The following is a 20,186-nucleotide window of genomic DNA, read 5'->3' as shown; positions in this document are numbered from 1 at the left end:
ATATATATAAATAAAAAGTCATACATAACATCTAAAATGCGACCCAAAAATAACAAAGTATATTAGCTATTACAATTGTCCTTGATGAGTTTTCATATTTTGAAACTCTTGAATGATATCCTCGTTATCAACGGTATCAAATACTACTTAGTACTCCCTCCGTCCCTATTTTATAGTCCAGTATTTCATTTTGGGCTGTCCCTTAATAAGTGTCCATTTTGTAAAGTTAGTGGGTAAAAGTTGGTGAATTTTCCATTTTGCCCCTAAAAGTAGATTCCATTTTGAAAAGTTAGTGAGTAAAAGTATAATGATGATGGATAAGTAAGGAAAATGAAGGAAAAAGTTGATGTGAAATGTATAATGATGATGTCTTTTTAATAAGTTGGAGTTACGAAGCAGGACACTTAAAAAGGGACGGAGGGAGTAGTAGTTAGTAAGTAGTAACTTATATAAACTTAGTAATCTATATAATCTAATTGCTCAAAACAAATGTAAGGAGATTAGGAGAGATAATGGTGGTCTTACTTTCTAGGGCAAAACTCGATAAATGTCAGAATGTGTAGTGACAAAGAAACACCCAATATTCAATTTTTATTCATATTCTTGAAGGTTGGAGCTCAAAACAGTGAACAATTGGAAGAAAAATCAATTAAACCCAAATAAAAATAAGAAATATACAACTTAGGGTTTACCAAAAAGCCAAATCCAAAACCTGTGAGTAATCGACGGAGAGAGAGAGGAACCTATTAGTGTGTACCAAATAGAGAGCCAAAGAGGAACGAGGTCGGAGGTCTTCTGCGTGGTTTTTTTTTTATTTGTTCATTCCTTTTCTTATTTTCTTATTTCATTTTTTTGTTATTGCTGAAATTGGGTTAGTGAACTGAAATTTGGGCTTTCAATTTCAAATGGATTAATTTGTATTTTGTTGGCCATTTTTGGGGTGGGTGTTCATTGACAATTAGATTGAGTGTTCAAAGTAATGCTAGTTCAAAAATTTTGCATGTATTCTAAGCAAAAAAATATATATTTTGGGTGGTTAGTTGACCATGGAATGATGTGAATGGAGCCGCCTCTTATTAGAGGAGGAGAACTGCAGCATAAATCACAGCAAATAGTAGTTACAATAATTCACGAAAGGTACATTGTTGGAGTATCCGGTTTGGATACATTATTTACATGGATTCGCAACTCCGAAGAAACACAACTGGCCCTTCGTCTGCTCTCCCCCATCCAAATCGTCAATGTAACACCAACTCGACCAACTTCTTAGAAGCCCACGACCTGGAAACATCTGAAATCTTGCTTTCTTCAACATGTATCCATCTCAACCGCGGACAATTCAAAACAAATAACTCGACAGACTCTGCCTCAATCCCGGGACAACCCATGATATCTACACTCTCCAACTGCTTGCAGCTCTTAGACATCGAAACAAGAGATGCGTTTGTCAAACCTTCGCACCTCCTCACGTTCAATTCCGTCAAAAAATTACACGACGCAAGCATCGATATAAACTCTTCCTCCGCCATCATCCCCCTATTAGAAGACTAGTCCAACTTCCTCAAATTTTGAAACTTCTGTCCTAGAGTGGTCAACAACCCAGGTCCCGAGTTGCAATTTACCAAAGCCAACTCTTCAAGCTCATTACTCATGGCTAACATCATAGTCTTGAGCCCTTCATCAGTAATAGAGGAAAAACCATGTAACCGAAGCGACAACAAACCCCTGAACTTCTCACCCACGGCCAATAAGCAAGTCTCTGTGAGCAGGTCATGGAGTGTACACAAATCGAGTTTTCGCAAATTACAACAGCTGTGAGTAATGAATTGACGTAATCCAATTGTACCAGCATAACGATCGTGTACCAATAGAGAGCTTAAAGACGCACAATTATCTACCAATTTCAACAAAATTTCATCACGTATGGTGGGTCCACAATGAATCAATTCCACTTCTTGGAGGTCTTTGAGGCAATTAACAAACGACGAACCCGACGTATCATCGCCGATTCCTCCGCAGCATTTTAGCTGCAGTTTCTTAAGGGTTTTACAGCTTTTCCATAGCCAATTGAGACCGTGATCACCACGTCGAATCCGAAAGACATTTAGGGTTTCTAATTTCAGTTCACCGTCATAGTTCCCCTCGCAAGCAGTATCGACGGGTTCGAATCCGTAGAGAAAAGAGACGTTGAGATTCTTAAGAGAGTGGAAGAAGAGGAGCCAGTGGAAATTGAAGGGTCTGTATAGGGCGATGTCGAGAGAGGTGAGGTGAGGGAATGAGGTAGAGAGCGAAAGGAGAGGGAAGTGAGAGACTGGTTCAGGGTGGAGGCAGAGACGTGTCGGCTTGGGACAGGAAGAGGCGACGGTCGGCTTGGGACGGGAAGAGGCGAAGGAGAGAAGGATATGATCGGGAAAACTCGAGACGCGGTCACGGCCGTTGATGGTGACAGAGAGGTAGGAGAGGTTAGGGAAGTGAGAGAGGAAAGAGGAGAGGGAGTGGGGCGTCCAGTTATCCGGGGAGAGGCGGAGCGAGAGGGTGGTTCTGCTAGAGAGGTAGAGGCGGAGCCAACGCTTGGAGACGAGGGAGACATCGGCGGCGGAGGAGGATCAAGGACGGAACCAGGATTTTACCCTAGCAGTGGCGAAATATATACTAAAAAAATAAAAAGATGCATTACAATATTAATAGTCATCGGTTCTAGAAAAAAATTAAAATAACATAATAACAACTATAGTAAATGATGTTTTTCATTTGCACATAGAGTATGAAAAAAGACTAATTTTAATTTTGGGCATCGATAATGCCACTTCAACAACAGCAGCAGCAACAGAACCCATGTAGTCCCCAATCATTGGGGGTATGAGCAAAGAAGGATTGGAGACAGACCTAACTTTTAACAATATGTATAAAATGGCTGATCTCAGAATACCACTTAAACAGTAGCCCCATTATACGTGTTTTGCTGTGGAACTATACCCCAAATCAAAGCCAAATGACATCAAAGAGGACAGACCTAGAGACCCAATTCAATTTATGTGCATATTACCATGCTTCCTTCATTGATAGTCTATAGCATTAGTCTGCACAAAGATAATGCCACTCTCCAAATTTATAATGTCACTCCCCAAATCCCTATATGGATTTCCCAAATTGATAACCGAACTCCCTTTTAGGAGTGACATTATATATTTGGGGAGTGACATTATAATTAAATTCCCTTAATTTTTTAGATTAAGTTATTTTAGGGTTATAATTAATGTGGAGTTATTTTTCTTAATTACATATCATCATTTATATTATTTCACTTTGGCCCATTGAATTTAGTTTTAGAATACTTTTTTGGGTCTCATTTCTTAAAATAAAAATAAAAAATAGATTTATGACTAATATATAATAAAAAATAAGAAAAAAAATCTAGCAGTGGCGAGACTATATAGGTTGGAAATACATTTTTTTTTCACATATAATAATTGCGTTTTCTAAAATTCTTGTCGTGGCGGCCGCCGCCACTAGACCCCCCCTGATCCCATCCTTGAGGAGGATGAAGGGAGGCGGCGGAGGACTTCTTCTAGGAGCTCGTCGCAGACACCTCCGTCCATCTCTCTCTCTCTCTCTCTCTCTCTCTCTCTCTCTCTCTCTCTCTCTCTCTCTCTCTCTCTCTCTCTCTCTCTCTCTCTCTCTCTCTCTCTCTCTCTCTCTCGTCTTTCACTACACTATGCTATGCTTTGTGGTGGTGAGATGATCTTTCGTTCTCCTAGTTTGGGCATTTTAAAGTGTCTACGAACACTTTTAAGAGCAACAACATCAGCCTAGGTATATTGAACTTTTAGGTATTTTTAGATTGCAAAATTACAAAAGAAGCACATGTAGTAGCTTCTTCAGAAACTGAGGTAAAATACATTTGTCTACGGTGCTTCGGCACAAGTAGAGAAGCACTGTATATCAGGTATGTAATATTTTACATTAATTTCTCTCTCCTCTGTCCGTCCCTCTCTCTCTCTCTTTCTTCTTTTTTTTAAAAATCTGAACTTTGGTGCATGTTGAAAAAGGAAAGAAAATACATTTTAATAGAGGATATGTTAAATAGATAGTGTTGATGTAGTGTTAAAAGAAATATGAGTAGGTAAAATAAAAAATATATACTGTTCGCAAGTTTGTTTAGCTAATAACTGATAAACTTGCTCTAACACTTCAACGGATCATTTTCCGACCACGTATCTCTCATAAATATGTAAAGATCACCCTACGATTAAATGTGTGAAGCCGTCGTAGGTAAGAAAAATGTGTATAACTAAAATATTTTTACGACAGTTAACTGCAAGATATTCCTATAGATGAAAGGATTGAAATAATCCATTTTATTAAAAATAAGATTTGAAGGTTTTACTATTTATATCAACTCTAATCCGGCATCGTAGACTGTAGTGGTGGAGATTTCATGGAAAGATAATTTTTTATTCTCTTTTACGAATGCCCAATGAACTATATTAAATTAATATCTTTTCTTCTAATAGGCCTACATTGTTAAGTACTAGCGTGTATAACTAAAATAGTTTTTAGACAGTGACTGTGATTTTCCTGATAGCGGAAAGGATTGAAATAATCCATTTTAGTTTAAAGGATTATTCTAAAATCCATCCAAATGGGTAGGATAATAGGAAAAAATGTGCATTTATATTCGAGAAAGATGTATTGAAGTTTGTGAAAGTGTATTAATATCCGTGAGATATACATTGATATCCGAACTTGTTTGGAATTATGTGTATATTATCTTCCGCCTAGTGGACGGAGATTAGTAAAACTATTATTTAAAAAGAAGATTTGGAGATTTTACTATTTATGTCAACTCTAAATCGGCAATGTAGACTATAGTGGGTGGAGATTTCATGGAAAGATAATTTTTTATTCTCTTTTACAAAATGCCCAATAAACTATAACTAGCAAAACCCATTTAAAATATGGAGAGGAGACTCGAACTTGGACTTCTTTCTAATAGCGGTGTGATGTTCAATAAAAAAAGAAAAGAAAGTAAATTCGGATATTTTTACTATTCACATCAACTCAACCCAAATCCTTCATTTTTATCTCCAAAATTAACCCCCAAATTTTCCACTATTTTTTTTTTCTGTTAAATATTTTCTCCATATTTTGTTCCCAAAATGAATAACATAATCTAGAGTTATTCATTTTAATATAGTGTGGTATCAAAGCCAAGTACGAAAAACAAATTTTTTATTAGAGAAATTTAGAAAAGATTAGCCATGATGAAAAATGAAACTTTCTCCTTATTGCATTTTTTCGAAATTTGCAAGGGAAGAGAGTATGAGAGAAATAAAAGACGGAGAGTGCGACAAGAAAATTTTCAATACAACGGGTATTTGTAATGTCTCTCTTATATGGGATTATACCTACACTTATATGAGGTCCACATTATGTAAGAGAACGTTACAAATAAGGGCTGAATTGAATTTTTTTTAGGTATGACCAAACCAACCAATAGTTAGGTGACCCAACCGTTGGTTGTACATTGTAAACATAACCTATTTGGACTTTTATCTTTTTTGTGATAGGCCTATATTATAGAATATACTACCAGCATGTATAACTAAAATACTTTCAAGACTGTGACAAGATATTCTTGATAGCTGATATTCACGATAGCTGAGAGGATCGAAATAATTCATTTTATTCAAAAAGAAGATTTGAAGATTGTACTATTCGTGTCAACTCTAACCTCACACTCTTTTTCTAACTCTACTTTTCAAAAAATTACCCTAAAACTCAAGAATTTTCCATTTTTCCACCAAATTTCGAATATGATTTCCTAAATTTTAGTCAAAAATATCAAAATTTATCTTACTCAAAAGGTATTGTGAAAATCTTTCAAATGGTACTAAATCTTTCAACAATATTTGTGAATATAAACTTAACCCCTATTGCGTTTTTCGTCCTCTAAAGAAAGAGAATCACCATCTCATTCTCCAGAAAATGGAGATGTAGAGATACACAGTGAAGGTTGGAGACGCCCTTAACAAGGGCATAGGTAACCAATACAGACACAACGCTTCTTAAAGTATATCAACAAGGATCTTCAGAAACTTCCAGAAATAATATAGTAGTAAGAAACAGTTTATAAAATAATATGGAGTATTTCTCCCTTACGCCACCATATTGTCGTATTCGCGTCTGGTTCAGTCATGTTGTATTTATTTGGTTCATTTCAATTGCAGCGAAGACTTGGTGCATCACATATTCACGTTCAATAAACCGGGGAGCAAATGACCCGCTTGATCTCCCAGATTTGGCTTGGAACCAATACAACAACAGGGTTCGAATACATCTCTCCCAGATTTGGCTTGGAACCAATACTACAACAGGGTTCGAATACGACCATACTAGGTTTCGGGGTGGAGGTATGGTTTTCTGGGGGAATCTGTTTCAGTTGTTGAGCAAACCTACAAAATCAACAGCTAGCTGGGCAATAACATGGCACATTAACCGAACGAAAAGACAAACCAAGTATTAGTCCTACTTGTGTCCTCATACCAAGAGCGTTTTAAAGAACTCCTATGCTTGCTAAGATGTCGAGCAATCGCAAGTTAAAAACAGCTTTAGGGAAAGGAAGGAGTTCCAAACACTGAGAGCAAACAACAAGACAAACAAATAAGAACGAGAGGGGCAAAATCAGTCCACGAGCACTAAGAAAACTTGTACCATCTATGACCTTTTCCTCTCATCAAAGGCATCAGAAACAGATCAAAGACGCTAATCTATCAAATCTGTCTCCTTTTGAGTCTTAACGGGAAAACTTACCACAACAAATGGAGAATAGCTGCCGAGAAAAAAAATAGATAGAGAATAGCCAGGGAGGAAGGAGAATCATATCCATACTTAAGAACCTTACCTCGGTTACAAGAGGTAGTCACTAACACATTAGAAGTTCCTAACAAAGAGATCGATATTGCAGCTGCAATATTAAACTGCAGTGGATGTTTCTCTGTACCAACTCTCTCCAAGGTCTCTTCTCAATAGCCATGCAGGAACTATCAAGTTACCATGTAAACAATGCCTTTTTCTCTGGGACATTCTCGCGAAGAAACTAATACTCTTATTTCCTCACCACCACATTGAATAACAGTGCAACGATCCATCTCCCTCATGAGAATCTAAAACTTCATTGTAAAACCTCCATCTCCATTATGATTGTCATCTAAAACTTCCTAGCAGCAGTGGAACAGCATTAATCATAGCAAAGAAGAGAACAACAAATTGGTTTACAAAAAAAGCACCCATATCAGCTGAGCAGAGAGGCTAAGATCACTGTCACTATCTGCAAAACAATTCCACAGTTGCATAAAACATCCAGTAAAAATGGACTAGTTAGCTCTACAATATACTGAAATGCATCAATTCCTCTCATAACCAAAGGACTACGCTTGTCCGATGCCACTGTCATTAATAAAAGGACAGGAAAAGGTGACCAAATGCTAATTCACCGGTCCAACAAAAATACATGCATATCCTAACTTCTAACAGACACAACCCATAGTCTTAAAACAGGTACAATCGAAACATATGTAGACGACAAGAGGACAAGGGGAATATAACCCTGCCAAAACATAAAGCCATTAAAGCACTGCAGCATAAATCACAGCAAATAATAGTTATATAAATTTATGAATTGTTCATTATTGGTGTATTCACTTTTGGTACATGCTTATCAGAAAGATTACAGTTAAACAATGATAATGTACAATTGTACGGATATATTTACCAGCATTGATTTGCAACTCTAAACAAAGATAACTGGCCCTTCATATGTTCTCCCCCATCCAAATCATCAATCAAAGAACCTCGACCAACTTGTTCAAAGGCCACGACCTAGAAACCTCTGAAAGCTTGCTCTCTTCAACATGTATCTTTCTCAACCGCGGACAATTCCAAACAAGTAACTCAACGGCCTCTACGTCGATGCAACAACAATACATTATATCTACACTCTCCAACTTACAGCTCTTAAACATCGAAACCACAGATGCATTATTCAATCCTTTACACCCCGTCACCTTCACTTCCCTCAAACAGTTACACAACACAAGCATCGATATAAACTTTTTATCTGCCACATTATTATTAAAAGACAAGTCCACCTTCCTCAAATATACAACACTCTGTCCTAAAGTTGTCAATAACCCTGGTTCCACTTTGCAATTTATCATAGCCAATTCTTCAAGCTTATTACTCATGGCTAACACCATGGTCTTTAGCCCTTCAGGAGTAACAAGAAAACAACTATGTAACCGAAGAGACGACAACCCCCTGAACTTCTCAGCCACAGCCAATAAGTGATTGTCTTCGAGGTCATGAAGTAAACATAAATCGAGTTTCCGCAAATTACAGCGGCTGTGAGTAATGAATTGAAGCCAAACCTCTTTGCCACCCTCGTTGTGGATTAACAGAGAGTTAAGAGATGTACAATTCTCTACCAATCTCATTAGAATATATTTAACAATGGATCCATACCACCTCAATTCCACTTCTTGGAGGCCGTTGAAGCAATGCTGATGTATCATAGCAGAATGTGACCGTTCCCCTTGTTGAGTGCAGGTTGTAGACTCAAGTCCAAAGAACATAATAGCTACTACAATAAACTTGACATTTTCTGTAAAATTAACAACTACTCTAGCAGCAACTCTAAGGGTGTGTTCCACTAACTCAAATAAGTACCTATTTCAAATAAGTACTTATTTTTTGAATTAAAGATGATATATTGTGAGAGAATGACCTGTCTCATAAAGAGGGAAATACATACTTCAAAAATAAGAACCTTCGCAGAACAAGGCCTAAGTGATGAGCTCACTACTTCTTTAAAGAAAAACTCACTACTTAATTGGATGTCCTAAACTTTTAGGGTTTATTGGTTTGAAGTGACTAATAGTGAAGGTATATATCCCTATATATGTAATGTCATGGGCTTAATAGTAATGACTAATGAGATTAATAACACCACATGTTCCATGATACACTAAAACCTATGAAGCACCGAGAGGTCACCAAATCCATGTCGGACACTTTAGGGACATGCGATACACTGGGGACATGGGAACAAATACATTACACGCCACACCACTTCCATGTTCATTTAATTATTTATATTTTTATGGTGGACAGGTCAGGGACACAGCAAGGTGATTTTTTCATAATTTAAAAGCTTTTTAAGGTGAAATATTTATAACTACGGCAAAAGTATATTATAAAACGTATGCGTGTATTGACATACACCATCGGTTTGCATTCGATAAGAGACTTGCCCTAAAATTTAGAGCTATATTAATATACGTTCGCATAACCAAAACAAATTATATATAAAAATTAATGTGTCCCATGCCATGTCAGTGTCCCTATTTTATGAGAATTGTTGTGTCCCGTATCCATGTCCATGTCTTTAGCTGTGTCCGTATTTTTTAGACTAAAACTCGCACTTTTTGAGATATATAACGAAAGGACAGTTAATCCGACCTTTAAACATTTTAACCAACTACCAAATATAGTAGTCTTCTTAACTATATAACTCAATCTAATGCTCATATAGAAAACAAACTGCCCCTCAATTTACGATGGTTCTTCAAATTATGCAGACATCTAGTTTCCTTTCGCTCACCTTCAATTTGCCCAGGTTGGGTAGCTAATAAAAACCCAAAGCCTTAAGGTGTACATCATATGTTTCCACATTCATCTATGGTTCAGTCGTGTTCTATTCATTTCATTCATCGAACAAGACGATGAACCATGGCAACATGAAGTTCACACAATACCATCGGGAGAAACACCCCTGTTCCCCAAATGTAGTTGTCACGAGAATGAGTTAAGCTTCTCCCCTTCTAAGCGTCTATAAATACCTGCAAAGGTAGTTGGGGCGTGGGGCTACGAATCAGACCCGCTCTTTGCCTCCAGACCAACACCTTTCAAAGTGCTCCAAAAAAATTGTTCGCTAGCATTCTTTGAAGGTCACACAAGACCATCGTGAGAAACAGTCACTGTTCCCCAAATGTAGTTTTGACAAAAATGAGTTAAGCTTCGCCCCTTCTAAGCGTCTTTAACTACCTGCAAATGTAGTTGGGGTGTGGGGCTATGCATCAGACCCGCTCTTTGCCTTCAGACCAACACCTTTCAAAGTGCTCCAAATAAATTGTTCACTAGCATTCTTTTTTCTTTGTTGGAGGTGGGGGCTAAGTAACTTTCCACTAACATGTTAGAACTTCCAATCAAATAGATTGTCAATGCAGCTACAAAAATACACTGAGGTGCATGTTTCTCCGGAAGAATATGGCAGAAAATCACAAGTCGCTTGTAGGCCGTCGCGGCAGAAACTGTCCAATTCAAGATCAGAAGGGAACATCTGCTCTATGCCTGTGTGAAAAAGGTGCTTTGCAAAAGGCATAGAAGACCACATGCTATCTCAAAGAGTACATGGTGCCGGGGTAGCCTTAGCCATGCATAAGGGGCCCGGGTTTAATTCTAGGATAACTAGGTAGATTTGATTGTTATTATAAGCCTCCTTCTCACAATCAACAACAAAGTCAATCTCTAAACACCTGCTACAACTATTTCCGCACCATCAAATAGAATAACAGTGCTATTTTCCGTCTCTTTTGCGAAAGCAAATATCTAAAACTTCCTAGTAAAACTCTCTTACCATGTTTGCCTTAGAGCTTGATTTGCGAACAAAATCAGAATACCCCACAACAAGAAATTGTGAAACAATAGCAAATGATGGTAATAATAAACTTCCTGTCATCACACAAAGCAGTTAGTCAAACGGCATAATCCTTATTCGAAAAGATAAAGATCAACATTCATTTGCTAATTTACAGCATCAAGAAAATGATAACTACTTATTCCAAGACAAGAATTCTATAGTTAATCTTAACTCAAGTAGTCAGGGAGAAAATGAAATCAAGGCGAACTGGCCAATATAACAATTGTGACATCATGTTGGCAAAGCAGCAGAGGTACAACACTAATCATATCCAAGAAAAGAACAACCAATTAGTTCATGCAATGAGAAATAAAGATGTAAGCTCCCATATAAGCTGAGCAAAGAAGGCTAAGATCACTTTCACTGTCTGCAAAACAATTCCATAGTTGCATAAAACACCCAGTCAAATGGACTTAGTTAGAACTACAACATAATGGAAAGCATCACATCCTCTCATGACTAAAGGACTAAGCTTGTCCAAAGCTATAATCCTTAGTAAAAAAGATTAAAAAAAAATGAAGACAAAATGCTAATTTGCTGCTCCAACATAGATACATACCACATTCTAAGTTATAACAAAGTCTTAAAACAAGTAGAAATTGAAGTGAACCACAATATTATGACCAGGGGAATATAAAAAACTGCCGCAATATTAGGTTAAGCAGCAAGAACGACAATGCACTTCTTCAAAGACCAGGACCTGGAAACATCTGAAATCTTGCTCTCTTCAATAAATAACATCCTCAATTGCAGACAATTCAAAACAAATAATTCAACGGCCTCTACCCCAATTCCAGGACAATTCATTATATCTACAATCTCCAACTGCTTACAGCTCTTAAACATCGAAACCAAGGATGCATTTGTCAATCCTTCACATCCCCTCACGATCAATTCCCTCAAACAATTAAACAACACAAGCATCGATATAAACTCTTTATCCACCAACATTTCATTATGAGACAAGTCCAACCTCCTCAAATTTCTAAAACTCTGTCCTAAAGTTGTCAACAAACCGGGTTCCACTTTGCAATGTACCAAAGCCAATTCTTCAAGTTTATTACTCAAGGCTAACGCCATCGTCTTAAGCCCATCACCAGTAACAAGAAAACAACTACGTAACCGAAGACTCGACAAAGCGCTGAACTTCTCAGCCACCGCCAATAAGTGATTGTTTTTGAGGTCGAAAGGTAAACATAAATCGAGTTTCCGCAGAATACAATGGCTCCGAGTAATGAATTGAAGCAAACCCTCTCCGCTACCTTCGACGAAGTCCTTGATTAACAGAGAGTTCAGAGACGTACAATGCTCCACTAAACTCGACAAAATATCATTAACGATTGATCCACAAATCCTTAATTCCAATTCTTGGAGGTCCTTGAAGCAATTAACAAACGATGAAACCGAGGAATCATCGCCGATTCCTTCGCAGCGATACAGCTCCAGTCTCTTAAGATTTTTACAGCTTTTCCACAGCGAATCGAAACCATAATCGCCGCGTCGAATCCCATCCAAAACTAGGGTTTCTAATTTCAGCTCAGCGTTGAAGTTACCTTTCGAAGCATCAACTTGTTCGAATTCGCCCGGTACGGGGTTGAAAACGACAGTGAGTTTCTTAAGAGAGTGTAAGAAGACGAGCCAGTGGAAAGAGAAAGGTCTCGTTAGGGCGATGTTGAGAGAGGTGAGGTGAGGGCATGAGGTAGAGAGAGAAAGCAGAGGGAAGAGAGAGACTGGCTCAGACTTGAGGGTGAGAGCTCTCAGCTTGGGACAGGACGAGGCGACAGAGAGAAGGATCTGATCGGGGAAACTTGAGACGTCCCCTTCGCCGCCGCCGATGGTGATAAAGAGGACGGAGAGGCGAGGGAAGTCTGAGAGGAAAGAGGAGAGGGAGGGGGGCTTACAGTTGTCAGGTGAGAGGCGGAGAAAAATGAAGATTTTGGAAGATCGGTGGAGGCGGAGCCACCGCTTGGAGACGAGGGAGACAGCGGCGCTGGAGGAGCCAAAAGGGAAGCGGCAGAGGACTTCTTCTAGAAGCTCGTCGCAGAGGATTCCGTCCATCTCTCTCTCGATCTCGATCTCTCGACGGGGGGTTTTCGCGCTCAAAGGCAACAACTGTTTTTAGGGACTGACGAGGATTGCTTGAAAAGAGTTATAGGGTTGTAGTTGTTCAAAGTAAGAATACGGGGTTTGATTTGAGAAGTCGGTAAAACTTTAGGGTTTATTATGTTATAACAATTGCTGCACTTGTCACTGAAGAGTGAAGTGGATGTGGTGGTGTGTGTGTGTCTATATGTATACACAAACACTACTCCCTCCGTCCCAATTTGTTTGTCCAATTGTCGAAATTCGTGTCTTTCAAAAATATACTTATATCTTACTCCCTCCGTCCCTAAATAAGTGTCCGACGCGCAAATCTAAGACTTACAAAATATGCATGTTTTTCGTTAAAAAATCTACTCCCTCCGTTCTTTTTTAAGTGTCTTGTTTCGTAATTTCAACTTATTAAGAAGACATATTATAGGCTATGTTTGGTAACACTACCACTTTTCTGTTTCCTATTTTCTATTTGCTGAAATCAGTTTTTACTTTTCCAAAAAAAAAGTGAAAGCAGAAAATATGTTTGTGTCAACCTGTTTTTTTTTTAAAAAAAATCAATTTCTAAAACTAGTTTTTACTTTTTCTAAAATGGTCTTTCTTGCAATTTTTCCACTAGTTCCCAAACTATACTAGAGAGAGAGAGAGAGAGAGAGAGAGAGAGAGAGAGAGAGAGAGAGAGAGAGAGAGAGAGAGAGAGAGAGAGAGAGAGAGAGAGAGAGAGAGAGAGAGAGAGAGAGAGAGAGAGAGAGAGAGAGAGAGAGAGTCATCCTAGCCTTTGCAGTCATGTCAGATTCAAATTCCATACTTGATATTCTGAAAGAAAGGGCCGGGTAGATAGACCAGGAATAGCCGGCTTAGAGAGGAAGCCGAAGAAGCTGTTGCTTCCAGCTCCCGATTTTTTAGCCCGAAGAGGGCTCCAAAAAATATAGTTTTTTAGTTTTAAATAATAAGAAGTTTCAATTGCCTTAAGTAACATCTTTTTGGTCATGCGGCAGGTTAGGTTCTTTGAATGCTTTAAAAATTGGGTTCGAATCTCCACCCCTTAGTTTTTCTCAACATTTTGCAAAATTTTGTTCAAAGATGAGGAGATAAATGGCCTCCCTATTACGACATTCGCTTCGGGCCCAAATATCTTTGAGCCAACACTAAATCCAGGCGATTGGGTTCTTCGGCCGAAATTATAGTATCAACTTTCATAAAATTATGGCTTCATAAGCCCAACGTATCCCTTCCGGCCTCCTCTCATCTCTCTCATCTCTAAGTTAAGAGAGTATATATATATAGATGAAATTTTCTAATTCCAAAGTCGGTCCTTTATTGACCAGATGGTTTTTCTCCTTCAATAAGTATCCTTTATTGACTATAAGGTTTTTCTCCTTCGATAAGTACGGGCATATGGCCTATATTGGCCCTGCATAAGGAAAAAAACAAATACCATGCATTAAGAGAGAGAGAGCGAGAGAGTCTTCAATGGCTTGGGTTTGAGAGAGAGGAAGAGGAAATGAAAAAAGACCTCCAAGGAATTGTAGCAGAGCAACCTGTTTTTTGTTTCCGAAAATAGTGAAAGTTGAGTTTTGTTACTTCCTCAAATTATGAAAATAGTAAAAGTGATTTCCAGAATTTGAAAGTGAAAGTAGTGCACCAAACAAACTTTCAAAGTTAACTTTTGAAAATTGTAAAAATGAAAACAGAAAACAGAAAATAGAATGACTACCAAACATGACCTACCTTTCACATCAACTTTTTCTTCCACTTTCCTTACTTACCCATCATCATTACACTTTTACTCACTTACTTTTTAAAATGGAATCTACTTTTAGGGACAAAATAGACAATTCACCAACTTTTACCCACTAACTTTACAAAATGGACACTTATTAAGGGACAGCCCAAAATGGAATACCGGACTATAAATAAGGGACGGAGAGAGTAATTTTTTCCACAATCTAATAGAACTCATTGTCATCTATTGATTTGTGAAAAAAAATTGATTTTTTTAATGAAGCAAATGCATTTTTTAAAAGGCCTAAATTTGCGCGCCGGACACTTATTTAGGGACGGAGGGAGTACATTTTATAATATTTTTTTATGATTTTGAAGATTTTGTATAATAAAACTAATTGAAATCTATCAAATAAGAACCATATTAAAAACATTACGAATTGAAAATTATAGACAATTCTTTGAAAGGTCAAACGCTCTCGAAAAGTCAAAAAGAGGACAAACAAACCGGGACGGATGGAGTATTAAAAAAGAGGGGTCAATTTGTTCTTAAATTGTTAAAGACATAAAATAATTAAAAAAATTAAATGTATAGAGTCTACTGAACTGCACACCTGATAATTCACCTTTCAAATTTGTAAGAAGGTAGCAAAATATAGTTTTAGCTAGTTTTTGTGAACTTTGCCAGAGATGTTCTTACAGCTTCTTTTTTTGTTTCCTTTTTGAAAAAAGTACGTATAAATTTTAAATATTGATAAAATTATAGTTGGGACAAAGAAAATATTATTTTAAAACTTGACCCAAATTGTGTAAAAGTTACGAAAAATAATTTAAAAAAAGTGCCAAAAAACTCCTAAAAAGTTAGGCCAAAGCGGCCTTATCATCATTAATTCGTGAATCTCCAAATTGTGTATTAACTATTTAAGTTTATTTGTTTAATATTGATAACTATTTAATCTATAATTATTTATTGTTATATAGTATTTTGGTATAAAGCCAAGTACGAAAAATAAAAGGTTTTCTGCAGAAATGTTATGTTCCCAAAGTTTACAAGGGAAGTTTATTCACCCTAGGGAAGATAGGAGGGTGAACAAAATTATTCTCAAAGATATAACAGGAGAGAAAAAGTAGAAGGGAAATGTTGAGGGGGAGCATGACCAAACCAATTCAATAGTTAGATGACAACACACAACGTCTAGTAGTAGTACATTGTTTTTTTTTTTTTTTTAAACAAGAGAAAATGAAAGTGCATGTGTGGTACTACATCGCCTCCGCCGGTGCATGTTGCACCGTTGCACCACGCCGGTATCTTTAGCACATGTGACTAGTGTTATGAGTATGTTTAGATGCAATGAAAAGCCATACAGACTTGAACCTGAACCTTATCCAACCAAATCCAAGTTTTCAAACAAATTTCTAACATCTCAAACACACAGGTTAAATATATTTCTTTTGCCATCAGAAATTCATGTCCTTAGATATTTGTTGATGCAATATTCTGTTTTTTGGTCTCTAACTACTATGGGTCTGTTTTTGCTCGAGGGAATAATACTCATTAATAACCACACAGATAATACAAGATTAGCACCCCCATAGCAATGGCTGCTTTGGCTAGATTGTGTGCCAAGGATACAAACATTCCCATGAACTTTCGAAATGAAAAAACATTAGCTAAAAGATTACATGCCCACTTAATACTAGTAGTATCAGATATCAAAAACTCTAACCATGACTCCACTGCACTTGACCCCTGGAGAGCATAGACACCTGAGTAATGGTTATTCCGAATACACCATTGGAGTGCATCCAAACAAGCTCCAACTTCCGCCATCATCGACCGACTCTGGATGAACAAAACAATCTCGTTACAGCCAATTTACTGATTTCCTTCATCAAATGCCTACCCAAGCTGCCGCTGCTTTGAGAGACTCTTTCTGCCAAGCACCATCGCTCATAATTCTAACCCTACCTTCATTAGCACCGATTGCAGTGTTAGAAAAACAAGCACAAGGAAGCTTAACATTAACATTCCCAGCAGACTCAACAACAGAATCAATCTCCCCGTTAAGATCACACATAGCACTTCTTATGCAACGTCAAGACTGAGCTTAATTGTGTTGCTTGGGTGATATATCACAGAACCAAAATGAGCCCTATTTCTGTGTACCCAAAGTGACCATAGAATAACATTCGACATATGCAAGTTGTGCGAACACTTGATCTGGTTAAACCAACTATTCAACCACCAATATAGGCTCCCCAATGTCAAAGTTTAAACCCGGCACAAAACCCCTCCACACATGCTTGGAAAACTCACAATTAAAAGCAAGATGTTCAATAGATTCCACATGACTTCAACATGCATGCCCCCAGCCTTGAGAGCTGTTTTAACTGGGATTATACGATCACCATCTTAGGGGGGGAAAATAATGTGTTGATTCACTAATTAACTGAGAGAGTAGCGTATACCAAGATGGAGATGTTTTTTTATTCGATGAACGTTTTATTGAAGATCAAAATAACCAAAAAGGTATTATTGTAAACAATTCTCCCCAAAAGTGATTCTAACAATCACCCTTTTGTAATAAAAAAGGGGTCAATTATACTCTTCGACTCTTAGTTACCAATACTAATGAAACCAGAGTTTATATTCTTAATAGCAACTTTTAAACAAAAACAGTTCGTCACCAGTTGCCTTTTTTATGTCATACACTTCTCGCCCCCTCTTCCTTTACTTTTACTACTGCCAACATGTAAATAACGACCGTTACGGTTTTTTTTTTTTTTTTTTTTAAAGTGACTAAGAGTTAAGGGACTAAAGGACTAAACTTGTCCAACGCTATAATCCTTGGTCAAAAGAATTAAGAAATGATGACAAAATGCTACTTTGCCGCTCCAACATAGATACATGCACATTCTAAGTTATAACAGACAAAACACGTAGTCTTAAAACAAGTAGAAATTGAGGCGAATGTAAACAATAATGACCAGGGGAATAAAACAACAGCAGCAATATTATGTTGAAGAAGAGCACTGCAGCATAAATCACAAAATGTACATCATTGGAGAACCCAGTTTTGGTACATTCTTATTAGAAGCATTTTCAGTTTACCAATAAAAATGTAAAGAGAAATATACCTGCATTGATCTGCAACCTCAAAAAAAAAAAGAAAAAAAAGACCCTTTTTAAACATCAAACAGCAACAACTGCAATGAATTTCTTCGAAGACCAAGACCTGGAAACATCTGAAACCTTGCTATCTTCAACATGTAACGCTCTCAACCGCAGACAATTCAAAACAAATAACTCAACAGCCTCTGCCCCAATCCCAGGACAATCCATTATATCTGCAGATTCCAACTGCTTACAGCTCTTAAACATCGAAACCAAGGATGCATTTGTCAATCCTTCACACCCCCTCACCTTCAAGTTCTTCAAACAATTACACGACGCAAGCATCAATATAAACTCTTCATCCACCAACATCTCATTATAAGACAAGTCCAACTTCCTCAGATTTCTAAAACTTTGTCCTAAAGTGGTCAACAACCCAGGTTCCACTTTGCAATTTATCAATGCCAATTCTTCAAGCTTATTACTCATTGCCAACACCATAGTCCTAAGCCCTTCAGCAGTAACAACATAACAACTACACAACCGAAGAGACAACAAACCCCTGAACTTCTCAGCCACGGCCAATAAGTGATTGTCTTCGAGGTCAAGAGGTAAACGTAAATCGAGTTTTTGCAAATTACAACGGCTCTGAGTAATGAAATGAAACAAACCCTCTTCGCTACCTTCGACTTTGTGGTGGATTAACAGAGAGTTCAGAGATGTACAATTCTCTACCAATCTCATTAAAATGTCATTAACTATCGAACCACACCACCTCAATATCACTTCTTGGAGGCCGTTGAAGCAATTAACAATCGATGAAACGGACGAATCATCACCAATTCCTTCGCAGCGATACAGCTCCAGTCTCCTAAGATTTTTGCAACTTTTCAACAGCGAATCAAAACCGTAATCGCCACGTCGAATCCCATCGAAAACTAGGGTTCTTAATTTCAGCTCAGCGTTGAAGTTACGTTTCGAAGTATCGACTTGTTCGAATTCGCCCGGGACAGGGTTGAAAACAACGGTGAGTTTTTCAAGAGAGGGTAAGAAGTCAAGCCAGTGGAAAGAGATGGGTCTAGATAGGGAGATGCTGAGGGAGTCGAGGTGAGGGCATGAGGTAGAGAGAGAAAGCAGAGGGAAGAGAGAGACTGGTGGCCCATGTTCGAGATGGAGACCTGTCAGCTTGGGACAGGACGAGGCGACCGAGAGGAGGATCCGATCGGAAAAATTCGAGAAGTCGACGTCGTTGTGGCCGCGGTCGATGACGATAAAGAGGAAGGAGAGGTGAGGGAAGTGAGAGAGGAAAGAGGAGATACCGTTGTCAGGGGAGAGGCGGAGAAAGAGGTTGAACTTGGTAGAGCGGTAGAGGCGGAGCCACCGCTTGGAGACGAGGGAGACGACGGCGATAGAGGGGGCAAAAAAGGGACCACAAGGGAGGCGGTTGAGAACTTCTTCTAGGAGCTCGTCGCTCAGGATACTGTCCATCTCTCTCTCTCTCTCTCTCTCTCTCTCTCTCTCTAATTTGGTGAGGGTTTTGGTTAAAGAAACACTTCTGTTGAGGGGTGAGAGATCTGCATTGTAGATCCACAGAGAAAAACCTCTTATCGGAATCCTATGTTTTCAGTTTGTTCAAACCTCCGGCAGATATCGGGAGAGAAAGGTTGAGATAGGAGCTGAAGCGAACATTTTCTCTCTCCCTCCCTCCTCTTATAGCATCTCCAATCCATACAAAATAGAGGATGGATGTAACACATTGAAGAGAGATTTTGTAATTTATTTCACTTTTTCTTCATTTTTTGTACTTTTTTGGGAGAATTTTTGAGGGACCCACCGTCCTTTTTAGAGTTTGGAGGAAATTTGTACTCCAAATTTACTTTTGGTCCTCCATTTTTAAAGGACCAAATTTACTTTTGGAGGACCAAACTCTAAAAAGGACGGTGGGTCCCTCAAAGATTCTCCCAAAAAGTAGAAAAAATGAAGAAAAAGTGGAATAAATTATAAAATCTCCCCTCAATGTGTTACATCCATCCTCTATTTTGTATGGATTGGAGATGCTCTTATTCTTCTTCTTCTGGTACCTAAAAACAGTAGGAGTACTGTAAGAGCAACCACAGTGAAATTGCCAACCAAAAGTCAATAATTTAAAATTGTCACATCATTTTAGAGCAAGTACATCAAACAATGTAAAATACATTTTTCTCTATTTTGGAAAGAAAAATTACAAAAACTTATTTGCACTAGATTAGGTAAAAAAGGAGGTAAAACCCATTTGTGAATAGTTGTTAGTCATTTTTACTTGAGCACTATTCATACTCTTTTCTTTTTTTATTGTTTCTTTTCTTCCTCCTTTCTCCTTTCTTTATTTTTAATATTGGAAAAAAATATATATTTTAATAGATGATACGTAAAATAAATTATGTTGGTGTAGTTGTAAAAGAAAAAATTAATAGCTAAAATAGAATTGGAAACTGTTCACAGGATAGTTTACCT

At 37.8% G+C, this 20,186-nt stretch overlaps 5 protein-coding genes and 1 non-coding gene across 11 annotated transcripts in view; all 6 read right to left on the bottom strand.

The window, feature by feature from the left end:
• Positions 1-1,547: 1,547 nt before the first annotated feature.
• LOC131298835 (F-box/LRR-repeat protein 4-like) lies at positions 1,548-3,750 on the bottom strand. Its single transcript, XM_058324312.1, has 3 exons — positions 3,710-3,750; positions 3,544-3,633; positions 1,548-2,607 (listed from the first exon to the last, which is right to left on the bottom strand). The coding sequence occupies exons 2-3, from the start codon at positions 3,597-3,599 to the stop codon at positions 1,548-1,550; spliced, it is 1,116 nt and encodes a 371-aa protein (XP_058180295.1). The 5' UTR covers positions 3,600-3,633; positions 3,710-3,750.
• On the bottom strand, positions 2,956-3,062 carry LOC131299293 (small nucleolar RNA snoR100). The gene has a single exon (XR_009190678.1). It is a non-coding gene; the product is annotated as a small nucleolar RNA snoR100 (small nucleolar RNA).
• Positions 3,751-11,099: 7,349 nt separating the features above from the next.
• On the bottom strand, positions 11,100-12,897 carry LOC131298834 (uncharacterized). The gene has a single exon (XM_058324311.1). It carries the CDS (start codon positions 12,815-12,817, stop codon positions 11,417-11,419), a length of 1,401 nt encoding a protein of 466 aa, XP_058180294.1. The 5' UTR covers positions 12,818-12,897; the 3' UTR covers positions 11,100-11,416.
• A 3,211-nt stretch (positions 12,898-16,108) lies between these two features.
• The window catches only part of LOC131298827 (F-box/LRR-repeat protein 4-like), a 33,671-nt gene continuing 29,593 nt past the window's right edge, over positions 16,109-20,186 (bottom strand). For both annotated transcript variants that reach the window (XM_058324302.1, XM_058324303.1), the window contains exon 3: positions 16,109-16,527. The gene's annotated coding sequence lies outside the window, so the exon portion shown is untranslated. The remainder of the gene's footprint in view (positions 16,528-20,186) is intronic.
• LOC131298822 (replication protein A 70 kDa DNA-binding subunit B-like) overlaps positions 16,109-20,186 on the bottom strand; it is a 19,093-nt gene continuing 15,015 nt past the window's right edge. Inside the window, exon 12 of the transcript XR_009190537.1 lies at positions 16,109-16,543. The gene's annotated coding sequence lies outside the window, so the exon portion shown is untranslated. The remainder of the gene's footprint in view (positions 16,544-20,186) is intronic.
• Positions 16,109-20,186, bottom strand: part of LOC131298826 (uncharacterized) — a 9,458-nt gene continuing 5,380 nt past the window's right edge. The window contains exons 2-3 of one of the 5 annotated variants that reach the window (XR_009190541.1): positions 17,717-17,814; positions 16,109-16,547 (exon numbers count right to left, since the gene is read on the bottom strand). Coding sequence is in view for 2 of the 5 variants with exons in the window: in XM_058324300.1 (XP_058180283.1) it covers positions 17,772-19,181 (1,410 nt within the window). In the remaining 3 variants the exon portion in view is untranslated. Of the gene's footprint in view, positions 16,548-16,929; positions 17,322-17,716; positions 19,406-20,186 lie in introns of those variants that run through there. The other 4 variants (XR_009190539.1, XM_058324301.1, XM_058324300.1 and 1 more) reach the window with 4 other exon arrangements.

The sequence above is a fragment of the Rhododendron vialii genome, chromosome 8a (genome assembly GCF_030253575.1).
Source record: "Rhododendron vialii isolate Sample 1 chromosome 8a, ASM3025357v1".
Classification (NCBI taxonomy): domain Eukaryota; kingdom Viridiplantae; phylum Streptophyta; class Magnoliopsida; order Ericales; family Ericaceae; genus Rhododendron; species Rhododendron vialii.
The sequence above is the reverse complement of the archived record's forward strand: the minus strand, read 5'-3'. Positions and strand labels throughout refer to the sequence as shown.

What these genes read in the sequence shown, in the direction of transcription:
- LOC131298834 (XM_058324311.1), bottom strand. Translation starts at nt 12,817, where the DNA reads ATGGACGGAATCCTCTGCGACGAGCTTCTAGAAGAAGTCCTCTGCCGC.
- LOC131298835 (XM_058324312.1), bottom strand. Translation starts at nt 3,599, where the DNA reads ATGGACGGAGGTGTCTGCGACGAGCTCCTAGAAGAAGTCCTCCGCCGC. An exon ending in GTCCTCCGCCGCCTCCCTTC is followed by an intron (nt 2,608 to 3,543) that starts ATCCTCCTCAAG and finishes GTTCCGTCCTTG; the next exon opens with ATCCTCCTCCGCCGCCGATG.